This window comes from Manduca sexta, unplaced genomic scaffold (genome assembly GCF_014839805.1).
Source record: "Manduca sexta isolate Smith_Timp_Sample1 unplaced genomic scaffold, JHU_Msex_v1.0 HiC_scaffold_2779, whole genome shotgun sequence".
In the NCBI taxonomy this organism is placed as follows: Eukaryota; Metazoa; Arthropoda; class Insecta; order Lepidoptera; family Sphingidae; genus Manduca; species Manduca sexta.
The window spans coordinates 1-19,861 of NW_023593777.1; the positions used below are offsets into that span (position 1 = coordinate 1).

At 34.5% G+C, this 19,861-nt stretch overlaps 1 protein-coding gene across 1 annotated transcript; it reads right to left on the reverse strand.

Annotated features, from left to right (window-relative positions):
* Window positions 1-6,308: 6,308 nt before the first annotated feature.
* LOC119192429 (gastrula zinc finger protein XlCGF7.1-like) lies at window positions 6,309-11,217 on the reverse strand (the record flags this gene model as incomplete). Its single annotated transcript, XM_037446242.1, has 3 exons — window positions 6,309-6,802; window positions 7,845-7,953; window positions 11,141-11,217. Coding segments are annotated over 3 exons (678 nt in total), but the record flags the coding sequence as incomplete, so codon positions are not given.
* Between the last annotated feature and the right edge of the window lie 8,644 nt (window positions 11,218-19,861).

The window sequence follows — 19,861 nt, forward strand, 5'->3', positions numbered from 1 at the left end:
GGTGGTCCACTTTTTGAGGTAGTCATCTCGCAGAAGAACAGTGCCGAGAGGGATCGGGAGAGAGAAGATCCCTCGCGCCGCCAGAGGAGACGTAGGAGGCGCCGGGCGGACGACTGATCGGTGTCTCCCGCCCGTGGAATGGGGGCATTTGGAGAATTCCACCGCGGTATCCCCTGCCTGTGGTAAAGGCGACTAATAGGGGCCATCGGGGTCGTCGGCGGGCGGCTGGGGCCGTCCGCCCTTAGTGTACGTTGTGCACATCTCGCACATTGTGATGACCCCCGGGATGGATGGCAGCGTGGAAGGTAGGCCTCATGCTGCCGTTGACCCCCAAGAGCGTCTCGTTACGCGGGGGTGACCCCTCCCCATAGGAGACGGGCCGCAACAGGCGGCACCGCGCAGGGACGACTGCGGACGAAAACTTAGACATTTCAGTCAGAGGAAGCCCACAGTCGTCCCTAATGCGCCGAAGAGGGCCACCGCGGAGTTTTAGTTGGTATGCCGTGCGTTGTATATAGGTTAGGGACTCGGTCTAGCGGTCCCCCGAAGGTCAAGATCAAATCCGGGTCGCTCAACGCCGGGCCGTAAGGCACGGTGACCCCAACATAACCGCTCAGTCGCACCGAAAGGCTGGGCGGTACCTATAAAGCACTTTCTCCGCGAAAAAAAAGGTGTCTAAACTTTGTGCGTCACGTCGGTTTAAAATACATCATGTACGTCAAGCGTAGGATGCAATATTGACGTAAATTATATAAACCTAACATAATGACATCCTACTAACTATTCACTTAAGTAGCCTGGAGCGAGATTAGAGCTGGATTCGGTTAACGCCTACGTCCTGGCGGATAATTACCTACTCTGTCACTAAACGTAGACACAATATAACTTAACACATTGGCTTCTCTTTAGCCAATCTTGTTGCTATAATTAAAGATAAAAATATAGCAACGAGTTTTAGTCTTCGCAGTAAAGTAGCTGTTTATTGTGCGATACCCCCTCGTGCAAGAACAAAATGAGTAAGAGTCTGTTTTGTCTATCTTTGTTGCCTTGAAGTACTAGCCTGTTTCGAAGAATAGCGTGTCTGATTGTAATGAGATCTAAAAAGGACAAGCTAACGTCTGGGATCACAAGCCTTATGAATATATTTTATTTAAAGTTCTCGATGAAGCAATTGTAAATGCATCATGAACAGTTTTATATATTTACCACCGAGCGAAATACTTGTCAATTAAATAAATTGCGTTTTTAAATTTATTTTTGTGTGCTTTTACAGATGTTAGCAAATACATTAGTATTAACGAGGTTGATCTAGCAACTTATTGCCATTCGTCACGGACGTCCAATGACGTTTTACTGTCCCATTCCACGTAATGAAGACAGCTCAGACTTACAATCAAGGACATTTACATTTCGTTACCAACCCAATTACTCTTGTTTCAATCTTTTAAGGATTAAGGACTTCTACGATATTTCCAAATGGACGCTGTCTGGGCGGACGACGTTTTATTTAATACCAACGATCGATTCTTTGCATCGGTGCCTGTATCTATAAAAGGTTCAACCTATAACGCAGAATAAATAAAAATAGACGTAGTTTTGTGCATTGAAGCGATTAATGCAATCAATAGTTTAAAGGAGGCATAAATCCACCAAAAACTAAAGAGATCTTTGTCTGCCACATTGTCATAACTAACAGCCATTTTCAATAAACGATCCCAATCTCAATCTTCAATCCGATTCCGAGAATAAACCAATCAACATAACAAATGTTTGAGCATTTCAATAAAAAAGCTATGTTCCGATTGACCCATATTTGAGATAGATTGACAAAACAATTGAAATCGTTTGTTGAAAGTCGCGGTAAACTTCTACAACGATTTTGATGTACAAAATAGCATCATTCCTAATATGGTAAGACCTGCAAAAAAATTACCTGGAAAGTATTTCATGCACGTAGAGCCCTGAGAAAATCCTAGTATGCAGTAATATTCATGTTACGTATATTTAAGCAATACAGTCTGTAGCTATATTCCTGGCATCATCTTATAGTCATTAGGAAGACGGACGACCCGTGGGTTATGCATAAAAATGGCTCTCACGTTCACCTGAATTATATTAACATCTAATTTTAGACTCCATATAACCTCCGTCGTATTAATTTTAAGGAGAAACTAAGGTAAATTTATAAATATATATAGACTTTCAGTTTGAGGGGATAGGTACTAACATAATGATTGAAACCAGTGGCTAAAAGAATGTCTAAATAAATAGTTTTAAATAGATCTATGTTATCATTTTACTACATACTATAACATTAAATTCTATTAATTCATAAATGCCGTCTGTGTGAATTTCAATATAATTTTAAATGGTTTTGTGCAATTGTTTTTGGTTTGAGGGGCTGCAATATCGTGGAGAAATCGAGTGTGACGCGATCACGAACATGGCGGGATTCCGTCGAAATGTCGAGAAACACTAATTCATTATGCTAACGAGACAAGCTGCCGCCGACGGTGATGGATTAACTTTTTCCTCTTCGTATAAACGCTAGCCGACGAAATGCGTAAAATGGACCAATAACAGTGTATGCAAAGTTGGGAGCTCCGTCGTCATAAAATATTAGGTTATTGAAATTTTCCAGTCCCCTAGAGCGGGGAGACGGGGCCAAACACGGTCGCTTTGCGTAGTGAAAATTGCATTTCCTTGTAACTTAGCTTGCATAAAATAGTTAATCGAAGTGATATCTACGGTTTCGTTGTGATCGCATCACGGATCTATTAAGCTGATACTCTATAACTTCAATATTTTTTGGCGACTAATATCGGGGTAATAAAAACAATATATTATTATTTGTTTACTGTGCCAGCTTGTTTTTTAATTTAAAATATATGCCATGATATTATTTTTTCTATAAACAATAAGCTAATATCCGAGCATATTTAAAATCAGCCACTCACTGAATTCAGCTTTCTAAATAATAAAGCTAAAATACTACTATGAGAACTTAATAATGTGCAAATAAAAGTTTCCGCATGGTTTGTTACTTTTATTTATCATAATGAAAGGTCTGCTATTTTAGGCCCCTTCGAATTGTATGCAAAACATGAATATTAATCGCAACCATTTGAACTTAATTATTAAACGTGTTTGGGAAGGTCCTACAAAAACAATCGAACCACCGCCAAGATCCAACCACGATAGGTGTATAAATACTACAGACGTAATAATTATAGGAAAGTAACTTAGAAAAATAAATAAAACTCGATTATCACTCCAACGATATAGCTTACAGGTAACTGGAATTACCTTCTGTCGTACGATCAGCAACAAAAGTCGATGAACAAATACTAATTTACAAAACACCTGAACATTGAAACGGACCACAAATCACTTACCAAAGACGAGTACAGATTAAGGTTATCATTTCAATGTTACAAAAGTCGCTAAACATTTTGTAACTTGACAATGCATTAGTTGATGAATCTCATTATTGAATCTATACTTCTATACTATTATATAAAGCTGAAAAGTTTGTTTGTTTGTTTGACCGCGCTAATCTCAGGAACTACCGGTTCAGACTGAAAAAATATTTTTGTGTTGGATAACCCTTTGTTAGTGGAGTGCTATAGGCTATATATCATTACGCTGTGACCAATAGGAGCGGAGCAGTAATGAAACATGTTGCAAAACGGGCAAAATTTATTAGTTTTGAGAGCTTCTGTTGCGTGCGCTGCTTAAACGGTTAAAGTTATGCAACAATGATGTATGACGGGATTGTTCCTCTTAAAAAGTTCTAAAAATATAAATTAAAACAAAGTCCCCACTGCATCTGTCTGCCTGAACGTGTTAAACTCAAAAACTACCCAACGTATTAAGATGAAATTTGGTATGGAGACAGTTTGAGACCCTGGGAAGAACATAGGCTCCCGGGAAAATATATAGCGTGACTTTTATAAGGAAAACTTTAGCCCGAAAAACTTTATATCGCGGGTGGAGCCGCGGGCAAAAGCTCGTACACCCTTAAAAAATATGAAAAATAAACTGACGTTTACGTTGAAACCTACGAGGAGAATCTTTTGTCAGAATAATTTTGAATTTGTTTGTTTTTTTAAGCCGGCCAGTGCTCTATAAAATAGGATGTTTAAAATGTAATTAACCTATTCCTATTAATGTTGTAATATTACTTTCTAATATATTATGATGTTTTGTTCATACTTAAAAATTTATAATTCTGGTTATTAACTTTAATATATACTATTATATAAACCTAAAGGGTTTGTTTCTTTGAATGCGCTAAACTCAGGAACTACTTAACTGATTTTGAAAATATTTCACTAATAGGAAGCTACATTACTCTTAAGCCCTACACGCTACTTTCTATCCAGAGTAAACATAAAGCACGACTTTTATCTTTGAAAAACTTTTCACGCGGGCAGAGTAGCGAGCCAAAGCTAATATGTTATAAAATAACAATTTAATTAACATCCTGGACTGTTGTATTTATTCGACAATGTTTTGATAGTAAAAACGCGGTGCGCTGCGCTTCGCGATATTGGTGTCTTGAAGCTTGATGGGTTCAATTTAACGAATAGAAAAAAGCTTGCATATAAAACAAAGAATTTGCTAATTTCAGCCACATTTGTATTTATTACAGATCATAAAAATTGTCGCTAGTAATGTTTAGCAGTTAATGGTTTGACAGCGTTCAGCTACTTTTGTAGTTCAATTATGACAAGTTGTTTTGTTTTTAAATTAATCAGCAACTTATGGTAAATGATAATGATTAGGAAATATTGGAAACAAATTATGTTCAACGACTTCTGTTGCTGACTGTACATTGTAAAAATTAAATAAAGGTTGTTTGTCTACAGAGTAGAGATAAAAAACTACCAAATTATATTCATAACTTAAAATTCCAATGCTCGCCCTTACTCACGATCTAAACAAGGGACCATCTACCTATCTCCACAAGGCAGAAAAACACACAATGAAACTACTTAGTCTGGCCATAAATACTGTTACACTTAATTATAAAAAAATATTACATTTGAATTTCGAATCTGTCATTTTTATACGATTGTTCATTGTGTTTTCTCATTTTGGCGCCAATACATTGTAAAATATTTTGCGATATTAAAATGGTGTGGGGTGATAAAGAGAACCGAATCGCTGTGATAGCATTACACAAAGTAGGTATGGAGCCAAATGCAATTTTTAAAACTCTCCATACACTTGGTATTAGTAAAATGTTTGTGTACCGGGCTATTAATAGGTACAATGAGACCTCCTCTGTTTGTGACAGAAAAGATCTGGCCGTCCACGTAGTGTTCGTACGAAAAAGGTGGTCAAAGCAGTAAGGGAAAGAATTCGAAGAAATCCTGTCCGAAAGCAAAAGATTTTATCTCGGGAAATGAAGATAGCACCTAGAACCATGTCGCGTATTTTAAAAGATGACTTAGGACTTGCAGCCTATAAGAGACGCACTGGCCATTTCTTAACTGATAATTTAAAGAAGAATAGGGTGGTAAAATCGAAACAACTACTGAAGCGGTACGCAAAGGGAGGTCACAGAAAAATTTTGTTTACGGATGAGAAAATTTTTACAATTGAGCAACATTTTAACAAACAAAATGACCGTATTTATGCTCAAAGCTCTAAGGAAGCTTCCCAATTAGTCGACAGAGTGCAACGTGGACATTATCCGACTTCAGTGATGGTTTGGTGGGGTGTTAGCTATGAAGGAGTGACTGAGCCATATTTTTGTGAAAAGGTATCAAAACATCGGCACAAGTGTATCAAGATACCATTCTTGAGAAGGTAGTTAAGCCCCTTAACATCACCATGTTCAATAACCAAGTATGGTCCTTCCAGCAAGACTCGGCGCCGGGTCATAAAGCTCGGTCCACGCAGTCTTGGTTGGAATCGAACGTTTCGGACTTCATCAGAGCTGAAGACTGGCCGTCGTCTAGTCCCGATCTTAATCCGCTGGATTATGATTTGTGGTCAGTTTTAGAGAGTACAGCTTGCTCTAAACGCCATGATAATTTGGAGTCCCTAAAACAATCTATACGATTGGCAGTGAAGAATTTTCCCATGGAAAGAGTGCGTGCTTCTATTGATAACTGGCCTCATCGTTTAAAGGACTGTATTGCAGCCAATGGAGACCACTTCGAATAAGCTTTTTATATTTTTAATTGTTTTATATTTATGTATTAAACTGACACACTGTAAAAGTAATAAATGTTATTTGCAGTTAACAATTTTCTTTTTTCTTTATTACAATATTTATGGCAAGACTAGGTATAATAATTCATTTATTCGCACTTTTGTCAACTTTGCCGACTTCACACCCTTTATGGCAAAAAGCACTGTGTTTCAACATTTGCTTCTTAGAATGGAACGTTCTGTCACAGTGCGGACATTTGTGTGGGCGTATACCTGTGTGCACACTCGCATGCCTTCTCAGCTCTCGTGCAGTAGTAAAACATTTGCTACACAGATCACACTCAAAAGGTTTGGAGCCAGTGTGTTTCTGCATATGCACTTTCAGTTGCCCCTTCGCTTTGTATCTAGAACCGCAAATTTCACAACAATGTGGTCTTTCCTCAGAATGCCAAAACCTATGACTCCGAAGCAAATGTGGTGATGCAAAACATTTGCCACAAAATTCACATTTTAACGAGTTTTTCGTTCCCAACTGTCGCTTTCTGTGCATTTTCAATGTGTACAGGTTTTTGAACATCTTATTGCAGTGTGTACAATTCAGTGGTTGTTCTTTCACGTGCACCGTTCTCATGTGAAACTGCAAGATACATTACCATTAACAAAGTTTCGAGTCTGGTCTTTTGCGAATAAGTCAATACATTCTAACTGTTTAATCATAGTAATATTAAAAATGCGAAAATTTGTGAGAATGGTAATATGTTTTTTCCTCTTTCACGAAATACCTAACTACTGCACGGATTTAAATGAAACTTTACAGTAATATTGGTTATACATCAGAATAACACATAGGCTACAATTTATAATGATTTTGTGTAACTTGGTCATAATATAACGGTACATATTAAGTCGGAAAAAAATATCCCGGAAAACTCCTTCACGCGGGCGAAGCCGCGAGCAAAAGCTAGTTCGTATATATCTCATAATTGATCGTAGACATAGAGTAATTATAATAAAGTTTCATCGCAATGCTCGTGTATCACACACTACTGTGGATGGTTTAGTTCAGGGATCGATGAACACAGTTGAATTGTTTATTAATAAATCATTACCAATCGTTTTTTTACCTCAACAGCTTCATCACTCACAGTAAGTATATCATAATTTACTAATTTACCGGCGAACCGTTACGGCTGATAACATTTATAAATCACCCAAGGATACTATACGAAATCATCTGCTACGAGCCGCCGCATATGAAGATAATCAGAATTTTACAAGTTGTCCACTTTTGGATGTTTGACCTTTAGTAGTTAGTACGTCTCTATTGAGGGCGTAGTTCAGTTGCTAGCACGGAATGTTTATTCAAGTAGACTTCGAATATCAGAAACAAAAATTTAGCCCGAGTACCAATAAGTATTCGAATTTTCACTATCGCTATAATCTATATAGACCATTTTATACTTTTAAATTTATGATTGTGATCAAAAATCAACTTTATACATAATATATTTAAAAATACAATTCATTCGTATAAAATATATAAAAGCGAATAAAATCGAAATACCCATTAACGCTTTTACAATAATTGAAAGACCCGTCAATACTACAGAATAATTCAGACCTAAATAGCATTGAAACATCGTAACGCTTGAACGGGACGAATCGATGACCAAACTTACCAATAAATTGTTGTGGCGTTTAAATCCTTTACCGCATTCGTCGCAAATAAAATTATTTATTTCCTTGTGATTTCTTAAATGTTCAATGATTCGGCTTCGTTTGAAGAATCTGAAAATTAATCTGATTATCTTTAATTTGGAAGTGTATTCAGTTCATCTGCTGCAATTTAAACTGCACCTCAATTGAAAGTTTTATGTGAAAAAGATACAATTTATAGCTTATTCTATCAGCCAGTTTTAGACATGTAAGCATATCTCCCAATTGAAATAATTATTTTTAGGTCCACAGATAGCCCAGCCTAGCCAAACTATCTTTTCGGCGCATTATCTATGCATTATATACTATTACCTTTATTCATAGACGTTTTTTATTTAAGGAAGGAGTAAAGCTGTGATAACAAGTCTGTTTGTCAGTGCTGTGACATAGGGCCGTTGTGATTGGCTAATATTGTTGTATCTCAATATAGCCAATCACAACGGCATGTCTATTCCTCAGTGCCGTTGGGCACCAAGAAACAGACTTGTTATCACAGCATTTCTCCGTCCTTAGATAAAAAAACGTCTATGAATAAGAGGGTATAAGTATTATTGTTCGCCAGCCCCGGATCTATGGGAGGGTAAGTCGGGGCCCATGCCCCGGGCGGCGAATTCAGAGGGCGGCAAATCCAAACTTGGCAGACGAATACACGACTTATATTTAACGCAACTTTGACTACTAAGACATCCAGAACATTACACACATAAACATCCAAGTATATTTCAATGCATTGAATCGATACTACCACTGATAAATGACCGATAGTAATTATATTTCTGGAATCAGCTGATGTTACACACCTTTAACGATTTTGTTTGCACCGCACATGTTCCAGTTCGATAGGGTTGTTGCTTCCCTAGCTTGGTATGGTTTACGATCAGTGAAATTGCCAGACGCATAAATCCTCCCCCCGTCCATTATCTGACTTGACTTATTTGCCAAAACAGGATAAAGAATATTTTAAAATTGCAATGGCCTTACAATCGTTTAATTATTTCTATTAAAGATCAATTTCAATACCGAGTACCGCCACTCAGTATTCATAATATTATGAATCAGTCATTTATTTTTGTTCTGACTTGCCACATATGCAATATGATCGGCTACAAAATTAATAAACGTATCATTGCTCTACCCTCTAGAATTTCCCAAAAAACGCGACTCGTAAGTCGATATGGTTTAATTTTGATGTTTGTATTGATCAAGAGACCTATGCATTAATCACGTGTTAGTCCCTCAACCAACCCCAATAAAACAACACGGGGTCATGTCGTGTTTTTTGCTACATTCCAAGTACTGGTATTGATTTGTTTATGGACGTTTTTCATTTATCATCAGATGACCTTCTAACGAAACGATACGATCCCGAACAAAATATAAAGGTACTGGTAGTTATGAATCTAATCTCACAACGCTTAAATCATAACTATCGGCGTCACTCTTACAACCTCCTTTCTATAAAACTGGATCGATACGTTTAGTAAATATGACCTTTCTTAGTATATAACTTAAGGCAGGAAAGAACAAAGCTGTAAAGCTCCTAAAATTTAATTGCTAAGGTCGCTTTTTATTTCCTTGGTAATAGATACGCGATAAATATGATTTATAAGCGTGGCGCTCGACAGGCGAATGAAGTAAAACAATCATGATAAACTATGAAATAAAGGCGTCAACTACATAAATACGCCTATCTCAGTAGACTCGTATTTTCTAACAATTAGATCTGAACATACGAATGGGAACACGCCTTTATTGGCAAGTTGTCTTTTTCTAGTCGTTTCTCTTTGCTTTTATAAACAGTCGCGAAAAAAATATATATAAAGACAAGCTAAATTCTAAAGTAATCCATTTTTAAACTCACAATATATATTATTCGGCACTAAATACTACACATCGTTATAACACAAAAAGTAATATAAACGTTGTTATTTGTATAAATATTACCTATTTCATCTTGTCAAAGCAGTTTATATTTCATAATTAATGTACACAGTGTTTAATGACAAAGTGTCAGTGTAAACCTGCATAGCATTAATTTATTTACCGCTCAATTCGTGACACGATTGAATTGACGTTTATTTTGTAATGAGCTATTTTGCTTGTGGTTGATTAATCAATGTAAATACCAATGGTTATATGACGTACATTTAATCTATCGCAGCCAGTACTAGAATATCGAATTTGGTCAAATATTAAATTTGAATGTTATAGTACTTAAAATGTCTCATGAAGAAAAAAAAATGTAGCCAATAAATTTTTGGAACAAATTAAATTTACATTATCATGCATATAAATGACAATATCCCATCAAGAAATTCAGAAAGCTATAGAAAATCATTCTACTTTCAAATAAGTACCATTATTTTTAAATTTCACATTTCTTCAAACCAAAGAATTATTTCACAAATAACTAATACAATAACCGAAACTGCGATACAGCACGTTACAATAGCAACAAATTAATTTGCTTCAATAATTTTTTTCTACATTATTAATACACTACATCGATTTTCCACACAATAGGTTTGTATTACTTAGCATCGAAATTTATAGAAATAACTAACATAATATCTTAGTTATATTATAATATAGTTTTAAATTGTCTACCCTTGCTCGAATTTATCGCACAAACGTATGGAACGTGGCCGTATAACATATGTGCCAGAACTCGTACCTCGACATTATTCCAATGCATGCACAATATAAAGATGGCGGAAGGAACATATATTAATTTTCCCGCCACCACTGCGAGGCGCGACGATAAATCTCAAGTCGCACGACCAGCACCGGCTTCCATAATAAAAGTATCGTAAAACTAACATTAGGCTAGAAGATGTGTTTTAGTTTCAAGAGAACTGATACATCATTTATAAAGGTCGATGGGAATAGAAGCGTCTATGACATTGTTTACAATGACGCATGATACTGCATTTTAATCATCCTTTAATATAATTAATTCCCATTTCTACGCTAACCCTGAAGTCGAGCTTTGATGAAATGATGAATTTCGAATTACCCTTTTTTATTATTATTAAGAATTGTTATATTTATACTTCGTTTTGCATGACCAGAATTTTTCTAAAAAATCTAATGGATCACGTCATGATTACCAACACCCCCCCCCCCCCGCCCCCATTTCCCACTCCAGAAATATGACAAAGAGAAATTCGTGTATTCGTCCCACTGCACAATATGCAAGTCCTTCAACCCTATTCCTACGCCATAAAGATCATAATCAAAAACTATAAACATAACTTACCTCAATCCACAGACGTCGCATACATACTTCCTCCCTGCATGTGTACGTACATGCGATTCGAAAGTTTTGTACAGGAAAATTCAATATCACATTTAGAACAATAGCCGCCATTTTTGTTTAAGTGCGCTGACCTGTAGTGAAATTGCATGGACAGTCTTGATACAAAAAGTTTTTTGCATGCAGGACAAGACTTTTTCACTTTAAGTGCCTCTGAGTTGTGAGATATCCTAAAATTGAAATATTTTTGTGAAAGCGCACTCATTCACATCTATAACATTAAGGACTATCTATAATTTCTTCAATAATTTCTCATGTTTACGGGAATGTTAGACATTACAATAAAACTATTTGTTGGATTTTATCGCATTTTTTTATATTATAATTTTCTTCTGACGTTTCAGACTTTGCAGCCTTCATGGTCACAGGGGGACTTTGTAGACTGGTGGGGCTGAGATGTTGGTTGTCCAAAAAGTCTAAATTACTACATTTACCTCCATTTTACAATTATACAAATAACTTACAAAAATACTTTTCGGCCGACCGAGACCTAAGTTCCCCCGTGTAGGCTGCAAATTATTCGAAACGTCGGTAGAAAATTATAAAATATAAAATCGCGATAAAAATCCGAAAAATAGTTTTATTTCAATGTAAGACTCCTAGATATCCCAAATTATCGTACAGCAAATTATTCGAAACTCCAACCTTATTCTCAGATAATAATAGTTTCATTCATAAATACATATACTTAATTAAGTTAGTTATATATTTTTTTTTACCTGTGTGCTACCATATCCGCAAAATCTCTGCCTACAAATTCGCACATTTGACATCGCAAATCATTCCTAGAACAGTGCTCCTCAAAATGTCGACTGACTAGTTGCTCAGATTTGGATGTAAATCTACAAAGGCCTAAAACAAATTAATAATTCAAACATATAGTAGGGCAAGCTTGAAAGAATAGGTATTAATAAATATTAATAAGAATAGGTATTAATATATAAACTACACTTTAAAATTAATTTTATAACTGTTGAAGTTTATAAGTGGTCATTTTATTTCAAAATTATACAAATTTTAAACTTACAATATTTTTCAAATTTTATTTACACACTGAATCATCACAAACTTACCACACAGGTGTTCTTGTGTCTTTTTGTTGTTTCTACGGATTTCCTTTTTTTCATCTTTGGTTTTGCCACAGAGTGTCATGTGCATTTTAAGCCATCCCTCCCTTCCTACAAAAATATACTTAAGAACATTATGTTTATAAATAGTATATATTTAAACTGTGTTAAAATTCCAAATTGTGGACCTTACCATAAACTTTATTACATTTCTGGCATTTCAGTATACCCTTTATGGTGTCATTATTTATTTTAAAGTTATCATTGTGCCCCAAACTATTGTCATCAGTTGTCTCAAGTCTATTATTAACATTACCAGAATCATTATCTAAACCATCATCAGATCCACATTTATGACCACTATCAAGCAAATCTTTTTCAATGTTATCCTTGTGTTCTAAATCATTTTCATTGATTGCTTGAAGTTTATCATTATATTTACTAAAATTATTATCTAATGCATCATCAGATTCATATTTGCAATCATCAATCAAACGTTTTTTAATGGTATCCTTGTCTTTGTGATCATTGTCATAAGTTATTTGAAGTCTATCATGGAAATTAACTGAATCATTATCTAAAGTATCATCAGATCTATACTCATAGTCTTCATCTAGAAATTTTATTGTTTCAATTTCAATATTTTTGTTTCCTTCATCTTTAATTTTAATATCATGAGCACCAATTTCACTCTTTTTTTCATGAAAGATATCATTAATATTTTGAATGTCTAGAAGTTTATTTTTCATGATCATTTCAACTTCTGTTGTATAATTCTGAATTAAACGTTTCTATAAAGATATACATAAATTATTACAAATATTGTTGACAAGTATCAAGCACTAAATTGTAACTCTTGATACTGCAAGTTCTATAATTGGATTTATTCAGATAAATATTATTAAAATTTTATAAAACACCATACAAAAAGTTTTATAAATGACAAGTTCTAGGTTAGACATAAGCATTGACTAATAAGAAATCAGTAATCTTCATACAAATGCTATTTATTTCAATACTAGCATATTATATTCATAGTGTCCATATGAAAATCCTTCCATGGAATAAAAGTTACATTTTGTAGTTTTTGGATAAAAGCCCACATTTTTATTCAGCATCTATTTGCAACTAAAATTTAATCCTTTCAAAGCACCCTCAACTTCTCAGGATTTACAGATTCACATATTATTATTATTTATTTTATCCATCACAGTTACTTGTAGAATTAAGTATTTTCAGACTAAGAATATGTCCTAATATCTAGCTTAATAAAATACTTAGTCTCTGTTCATTATATATATTACATATACAGAATTACAACTCACCAGGTAGTTATCCTCAGATGTGACAGATTTCCACAACGCATCAGTCGCAAAGACATTTCTTCTTAAACTTGGCAAAACTCCTAATGACATCTGAACATTTTCTGCATATAGTCTGTGGTTCTTCTTGAACTTTTACCTGATAAATAAAGATTTTGTGGTTTTTAATGTCCATATCATATAACATAAATAACTAATTAAAAGTAGGTAAGTAATTCTCTGAGCAGGTATTTATAAGATACTTGCATCACCTTTATTAGGTGACAGGTCTCATAATTCTGTGACACTGGATATTTTTTCACTGAGTAGACAAACAAGCCAACACTGTGCTTCACAGTAAGATGCATTTGTTCCCCATATACTATTAGAAATGCCAGGGGCACAGCCAAGCTGCTCCCTACCGGCTACCGGTACCATGTAAGCAAAATTGTGCCAATACTGTTGTGTTGCAATTTGAAAAATATTCTAATCAGTGTAATTAGGATGTAGAAACAAACGCATGCTGCTTAGTAGATTGCAATTGAATGTGTTGGTTGTGCTGCTATTGTTTATGAGAAGCAGTATGTATATTTTACTTGTAATAAAAAAAAAATAAGAGCTTGGTTATGAAAACGAATCCAAAGTAGGTACTCAGTTAAATAGCATTTTTTAAGTAAATTATAACACACTTACGTGAATGCCAAAACAATATTCTAAAAGTTCCAGCCAATTTTCGCCATTTAACAATGCGTTGTATTCATTTTCGGAATTAAGACAAGTACGGCAGGCGCGTATTTTACACTTAAACATTGGTATAACTGTCTCCTGTACGATTTGAATAAATTGGAATACACTTGTAGTGTATATAATTGATAGTTTTAGGATACAAATTTTATATAGTTATTCTACAAAGCATCCACCATATTTTATAAAGTTTCTCTTTATAAAGTTACTGTGGTGTCCTAAAATGATTTGTTTTTTCTAAATATTTTGAATTACAACTTGAATACTTCTGGCTTGTGTCAACTGTCAACTGTCATTGTGTCGATGACAGTATGAATGTCAAAAATCTCGAAAAAAGTTTATTCCTATACTACAGATTTAATATTTTAAGCACAAACGCTAGATGGATCGTTCCTACTTCGCACTTCTGTTACTTCATACATATTATTATTTGTAGCCGCCGTGGTAGGAAAAAATGTATCCACCCGCATAATGATATCCGACACTCGGTGCTCCCACGAGATCTATTCACAGAACAATAATTAAAGTTAGGTAGTAACACCCATTAAAGAGACCCATATTTTTTTATTTAATGGCTATACCTTCTGGTATAATGTTATAGCCATGGCTATATTGGTAATGGCTATAATATTATACCAGTTTCTTATATGATTAAATGTACATACATGTAAACGTGTACATTTCATCATATAAGAAACTATAAATTATAATTATGTCACATTGCGGGATCCAGACAATTTGCTATCTTATTTCGAAGTAATAAATAAATAAATAATAATAATACATCCTATTTCTTTCCTATGACATTGTTGTTTTTATTATATGCTGTGTATCCTTCGTTGGAGGTCCTTAAGTAAATAAATAAATAATAATTAATAATATTTCGAATGATAATAATTATGCCACTTACCTGCCATCAAGTGCAGAAGCCATTTTACGGTGTCTATCTACCTATATAAAACAATGGGAAAAAATAAACGTTGCTGTTTTTCTTTCGAGTGCCTAAATCATTCACCCGAAAATACGGTGTGTCTGTATAAGCCGGTCTTGCCAGGCTAACTAACGTACCTATAGTCATGTTAATAAAAAAAATGCCTTTTTTAACTTTATTAAAAACCATTCAAATATTTTTTTATTACAATTTACCCACCGGATATCCTCCACTAGATTTATTGTACCTACCAGGAGTAAAATAGTAAAATCTTTACTCACGATCGCTGCATAAAATGGTCCTACTTGAAAATTAGGTATCTAAGTATTAATAATTTAGACTTGTAAAACGTAACTTATGAGTGATATTATGGCCTTTCTCACCGCGAAGCTATGTATGGTGGCTCACGTCAGCTCGGCTACACGCCATCGTATCAACGATGACGTGTGACCGTGTCGACGAAGGCGTGTAGCCGTGTCAATGATGCAAGAAAAATATGGAAAACTTGATTGATACCAATATTTTTCTGAAAGTTACTTACCAAAGCAGCTTTTTTCCTTGCAAAACATAGGTCGGTAAACATTTGCCCAAATTATTTAATAATACGAGAAAAAAGGTTAGGTAGATAGCATACACGAACAAAGATATTTTTTTGTAATAATTATACTTAGGTATTTATTACCTATTACCATCACTTTTTATAAAATTATTTGCATATCTACCCTATAATTAACTCGGGAATTTAGTTTGTAGGTCGTCTTTATAATAGTTGACATGAATCCTTGGTCCATTATTAAATAATGTAAACCAAGGTCTTAATCAAAGGAAGTAGGTAGCTTCTGCGAATTCTAAATATTGCTACAATATTTCAGAATTCAGAGACGTAGGTAATTGCAGCTGTCTGTCATGCAACAAAAGGTGGATTTATATTCATCTGAAATGGTCTTTGTAACGGTACACTATATAATGTTAATCCACGAATTCAAAGAGGAAGATGCGATATTCAGTTCACGTAGCGCCCCGTGCGTCTGTCGTACGTGCCTCTGCTCAACGTAACTATAGATATTTCTGTCATAAAATACTTTAATATCAGATGCTAATACCCGAATATGACTTTACCAGCTTTTGAAAGACAATCGTTTATTTAATAACTATGATATTATAAAAATACTGCTTCGGTAGTGTAACTGTGTTGCGGTACGAGTTACGATGGTCGTGTGTAAGTCTAAACTTCGAACCCCCGGATTGGATAGTGATATAAGGTTTACCTGCTTAATATTAGCCGGGAGTCTGGTGTTATGTTCGGTAAATGGGAACAAGTCCACCCTCTAATACATGGGACCTAACATAGCTGGCGAAATGTAAGTGCGATGATACACCTGCATATCCCTGAAAAAGGTGTAATGTTATCAATGTACGTAATATTACACAAGGTTAGATTATAGTGCACAATAACGTAATAATGTATCAATTGTTATATGTCAACATTGCGATGGAGAACCTATTATGGTCTCGCTAGATTTAAAATCTAACTTTATATGAGTGTTAGCGGTTGACTGAAGTTTTCGGGACCAAAAAAATATTTTTAGGTAAACGTACCTAGGTATTTTCTTTTCTTAGGTAATTTTCTAGATATAAAATTGATTCTAAGACAAAATAAAAGCATATTAACGAGTAGGTATGTATTGCGTATGATCTGTTAAGCCACAAATGTCCTGAACTGGCTATTGGACAGCGTGATCTCAGTCCATATTAACTTTAAGCAAGCATGACGAATCAAATCATTTCAAGATTTTTTGGGAAATAGATTTAAAAAAAATCATGAAGCGAGGATCAACAAAATTTTACGCAAATTTCCTGAACGATAGAGTCATTAAACCGGTACTTCTGTCATACGTTGTAGCCTGTAGCCACCTTTGTTTTGAATAATTATAATGAACCAACACGCAAAATAAAGACACCAATGGCTTGGTATTGTGGTTTATAGTCCATCTGACCTATTCCATAAATCTGTTACGCTTTAGAATATTCTAATTGCTACCAATAGCCTTCAGAAATAACAATACCTAATTGATACGTCGGTATTTGCCTATAGTTTCTTATAACAGTGAATCTATCATCAAGTTTAATTGTAGTTATTTTGTCTAAACAGAAACGGAAATAAATGATCGGGTGTACGACAATGCCGGCAGCGAGAAACAATCACCTGACAGATATTGATGTTTTTTGAATTCACTGCGCGCTTTGTTTGTGGTTACAATGTCGTTTTAAAGGTGATGAAATTGATGATATACCTATAAAATTTATTCAATTTTACAAGACAACACATGTTTTGGCTCCTTTTTATAACTATTACAGCCGTGTATTTTTCCCGCAAAAACTAATCCGAAATAAAAATTCGGCGAATTACTTTTCATGATAAAGAGTACCATATGTCCAAGATATGCTTTAACTATTTATTAAATTTCAGCCCAAATCAGTTCAGAGATTTTTGCGGTTACTTCTGAAAAATCTAATGTAGAAACAAACATACATGAACACATGCATTAACTCGCCATATTAGTAGGATAATTAAACTCCACAGCCAAACACTTATTTAAAACCTAAAAAACTGAGACTACACAATACACGTTCCTACACAAAACCTCTCAAATCACGATAAATGAACACCCTACATGTAACCAGAATCCTGTATTTTAGAACAATAATTTACAATAAAACTAGCAGACTTACTATACTTGACATCTAAATCCACGTCGCGCCGGATCCCGGTCGAACGACACATCATTTTATTCAAATAACTTTTTGATATGACAGCGTGACGCTGAACACGAACCAGCCACACGTGAGTTATTAGTGTAGAAACCAATAAGTATTAGTATCATTTGAGATAGTTATAAGAATATCATTTTTTTTTTCGGTAAATAAGTATTTGTAGAGCTGCGATTATAAATAAATTAAATTTTTGTTTATAACTAAGCCCACAAACATTTTACTTTATTCGATTCACCTACTCTTTATTATAAAGATATGATAAATCGTTTTATATAACTAATAGCAGTTACACACTCGTTATTGTTACTGCATAATTTAAAAACTAAAATATGCTTAGTTACCAGAAATTTTTATACAACTTTTTAGTCTTCAGACACCCATGGGTATTCAGAGATGTTTTTGTGCGGAGCTCCAATTAAAGATCTGCGAGCCGGAAACTAAATTGCACCTCATAAAAATAAAAGACAAAAATGGTAGTTATATTTTTAAGAAGGATAATTTAATCTTGATGACTTTTGTGAAGCCCAGTTCGTGACTCGTTTATAATAACGTGGACAGAATACGTATCAACATTTAAAGAATTTTCGCGTCTCCATGCATGTAGATGTCCATGTGATTTCATTCAGTCTTCTAACTTTAATTTCATCCCCTTGTGGATGTCGTATACACATAAATATTTCAATCGCAAAATTTTTAGCAACATTATTTCCTATTTCAAGTCCTTATGGTTGCAGAATGTCGTGTTAAGTTATTGGAATATTCATTTTTAAATAATAAAGTTAGGATGTTAGATTTCTCCCAAGGGTTAAAAAATCCTTGGGGAGAAATCTAATCAAACTCCCAGCTTTTAAATAATGACGCAACGCGTCGTACAAGTGACTAGATATATTTACCATTTACGCACACACCTACCACTAGTTGGCGTCATTTTCGGAGACAGAAAAATTAAAAGTCCTAACACAGAGTTTTTAAATTGTTAAAGAAAGAATCTACCAGGCGCTAAAGCATGGCCAACATTAGGTATAAGAGTAAATAAATTCTATGAATATCTAAATCTTGTCCATCTTAAATGATTTGAGAGATATTTCATCGCCTTTCGTTAACAACTTAAACGAAATCATATTATTCATTTACGTCTCTTTCCCATAAAGGCAGGCAGACACTATAAATAACCATTTTGATCGATTCTAGCACACTCCTAGCGCTTAATCCAGCTTCATTAATCTTCTCATGCATTCCTGCTGGTACTCTAGAGTTCAAAACTTGTTTTAAATATAAAGAATAGATCATATATTTATTTAACATCAATTACAATTAAATAGTTTTATCTGGCAATCATTTTATATTTAGATTTCCTAGCTATTCATCCTTTTAGTTCTATTTTAATAAATATGATTAAATGCTTAATTAAAACGTGAAACAATAAACAGGCAGTTTGTATAACATCTGTTTTCAATTCAAAATGCCAAAACTACACCCATAAAGTTAGAACGAGGTATGAAACAAGTCACTTTTGAAAACCGCACGACATTGTTACTTCAAATTGTGCAACTTCTCTCCTTGGAATAGGCACCCATTAATGAAGAATTTTAGAGGTTGAACCTCGGGTGAAATGGCTGACGGGGCAGTAAATAAAACAACCCCACAACGGCCGACTGGGTTGTCGCAAAGTAATTTCTTTAGCAAAAGTATTTTAAATTAAAATGTTAAATTATCACATTTCAGTGCCGTAAGTAATGTGAATATTTATGGTTATGATTCAGCTAAGTAAGCTCAATAGCAGACAATTGTAAGGGAATGCTGTTAGGATTGTAGATAGGAAGAAAATATGTCAGTTGTCAGTTGC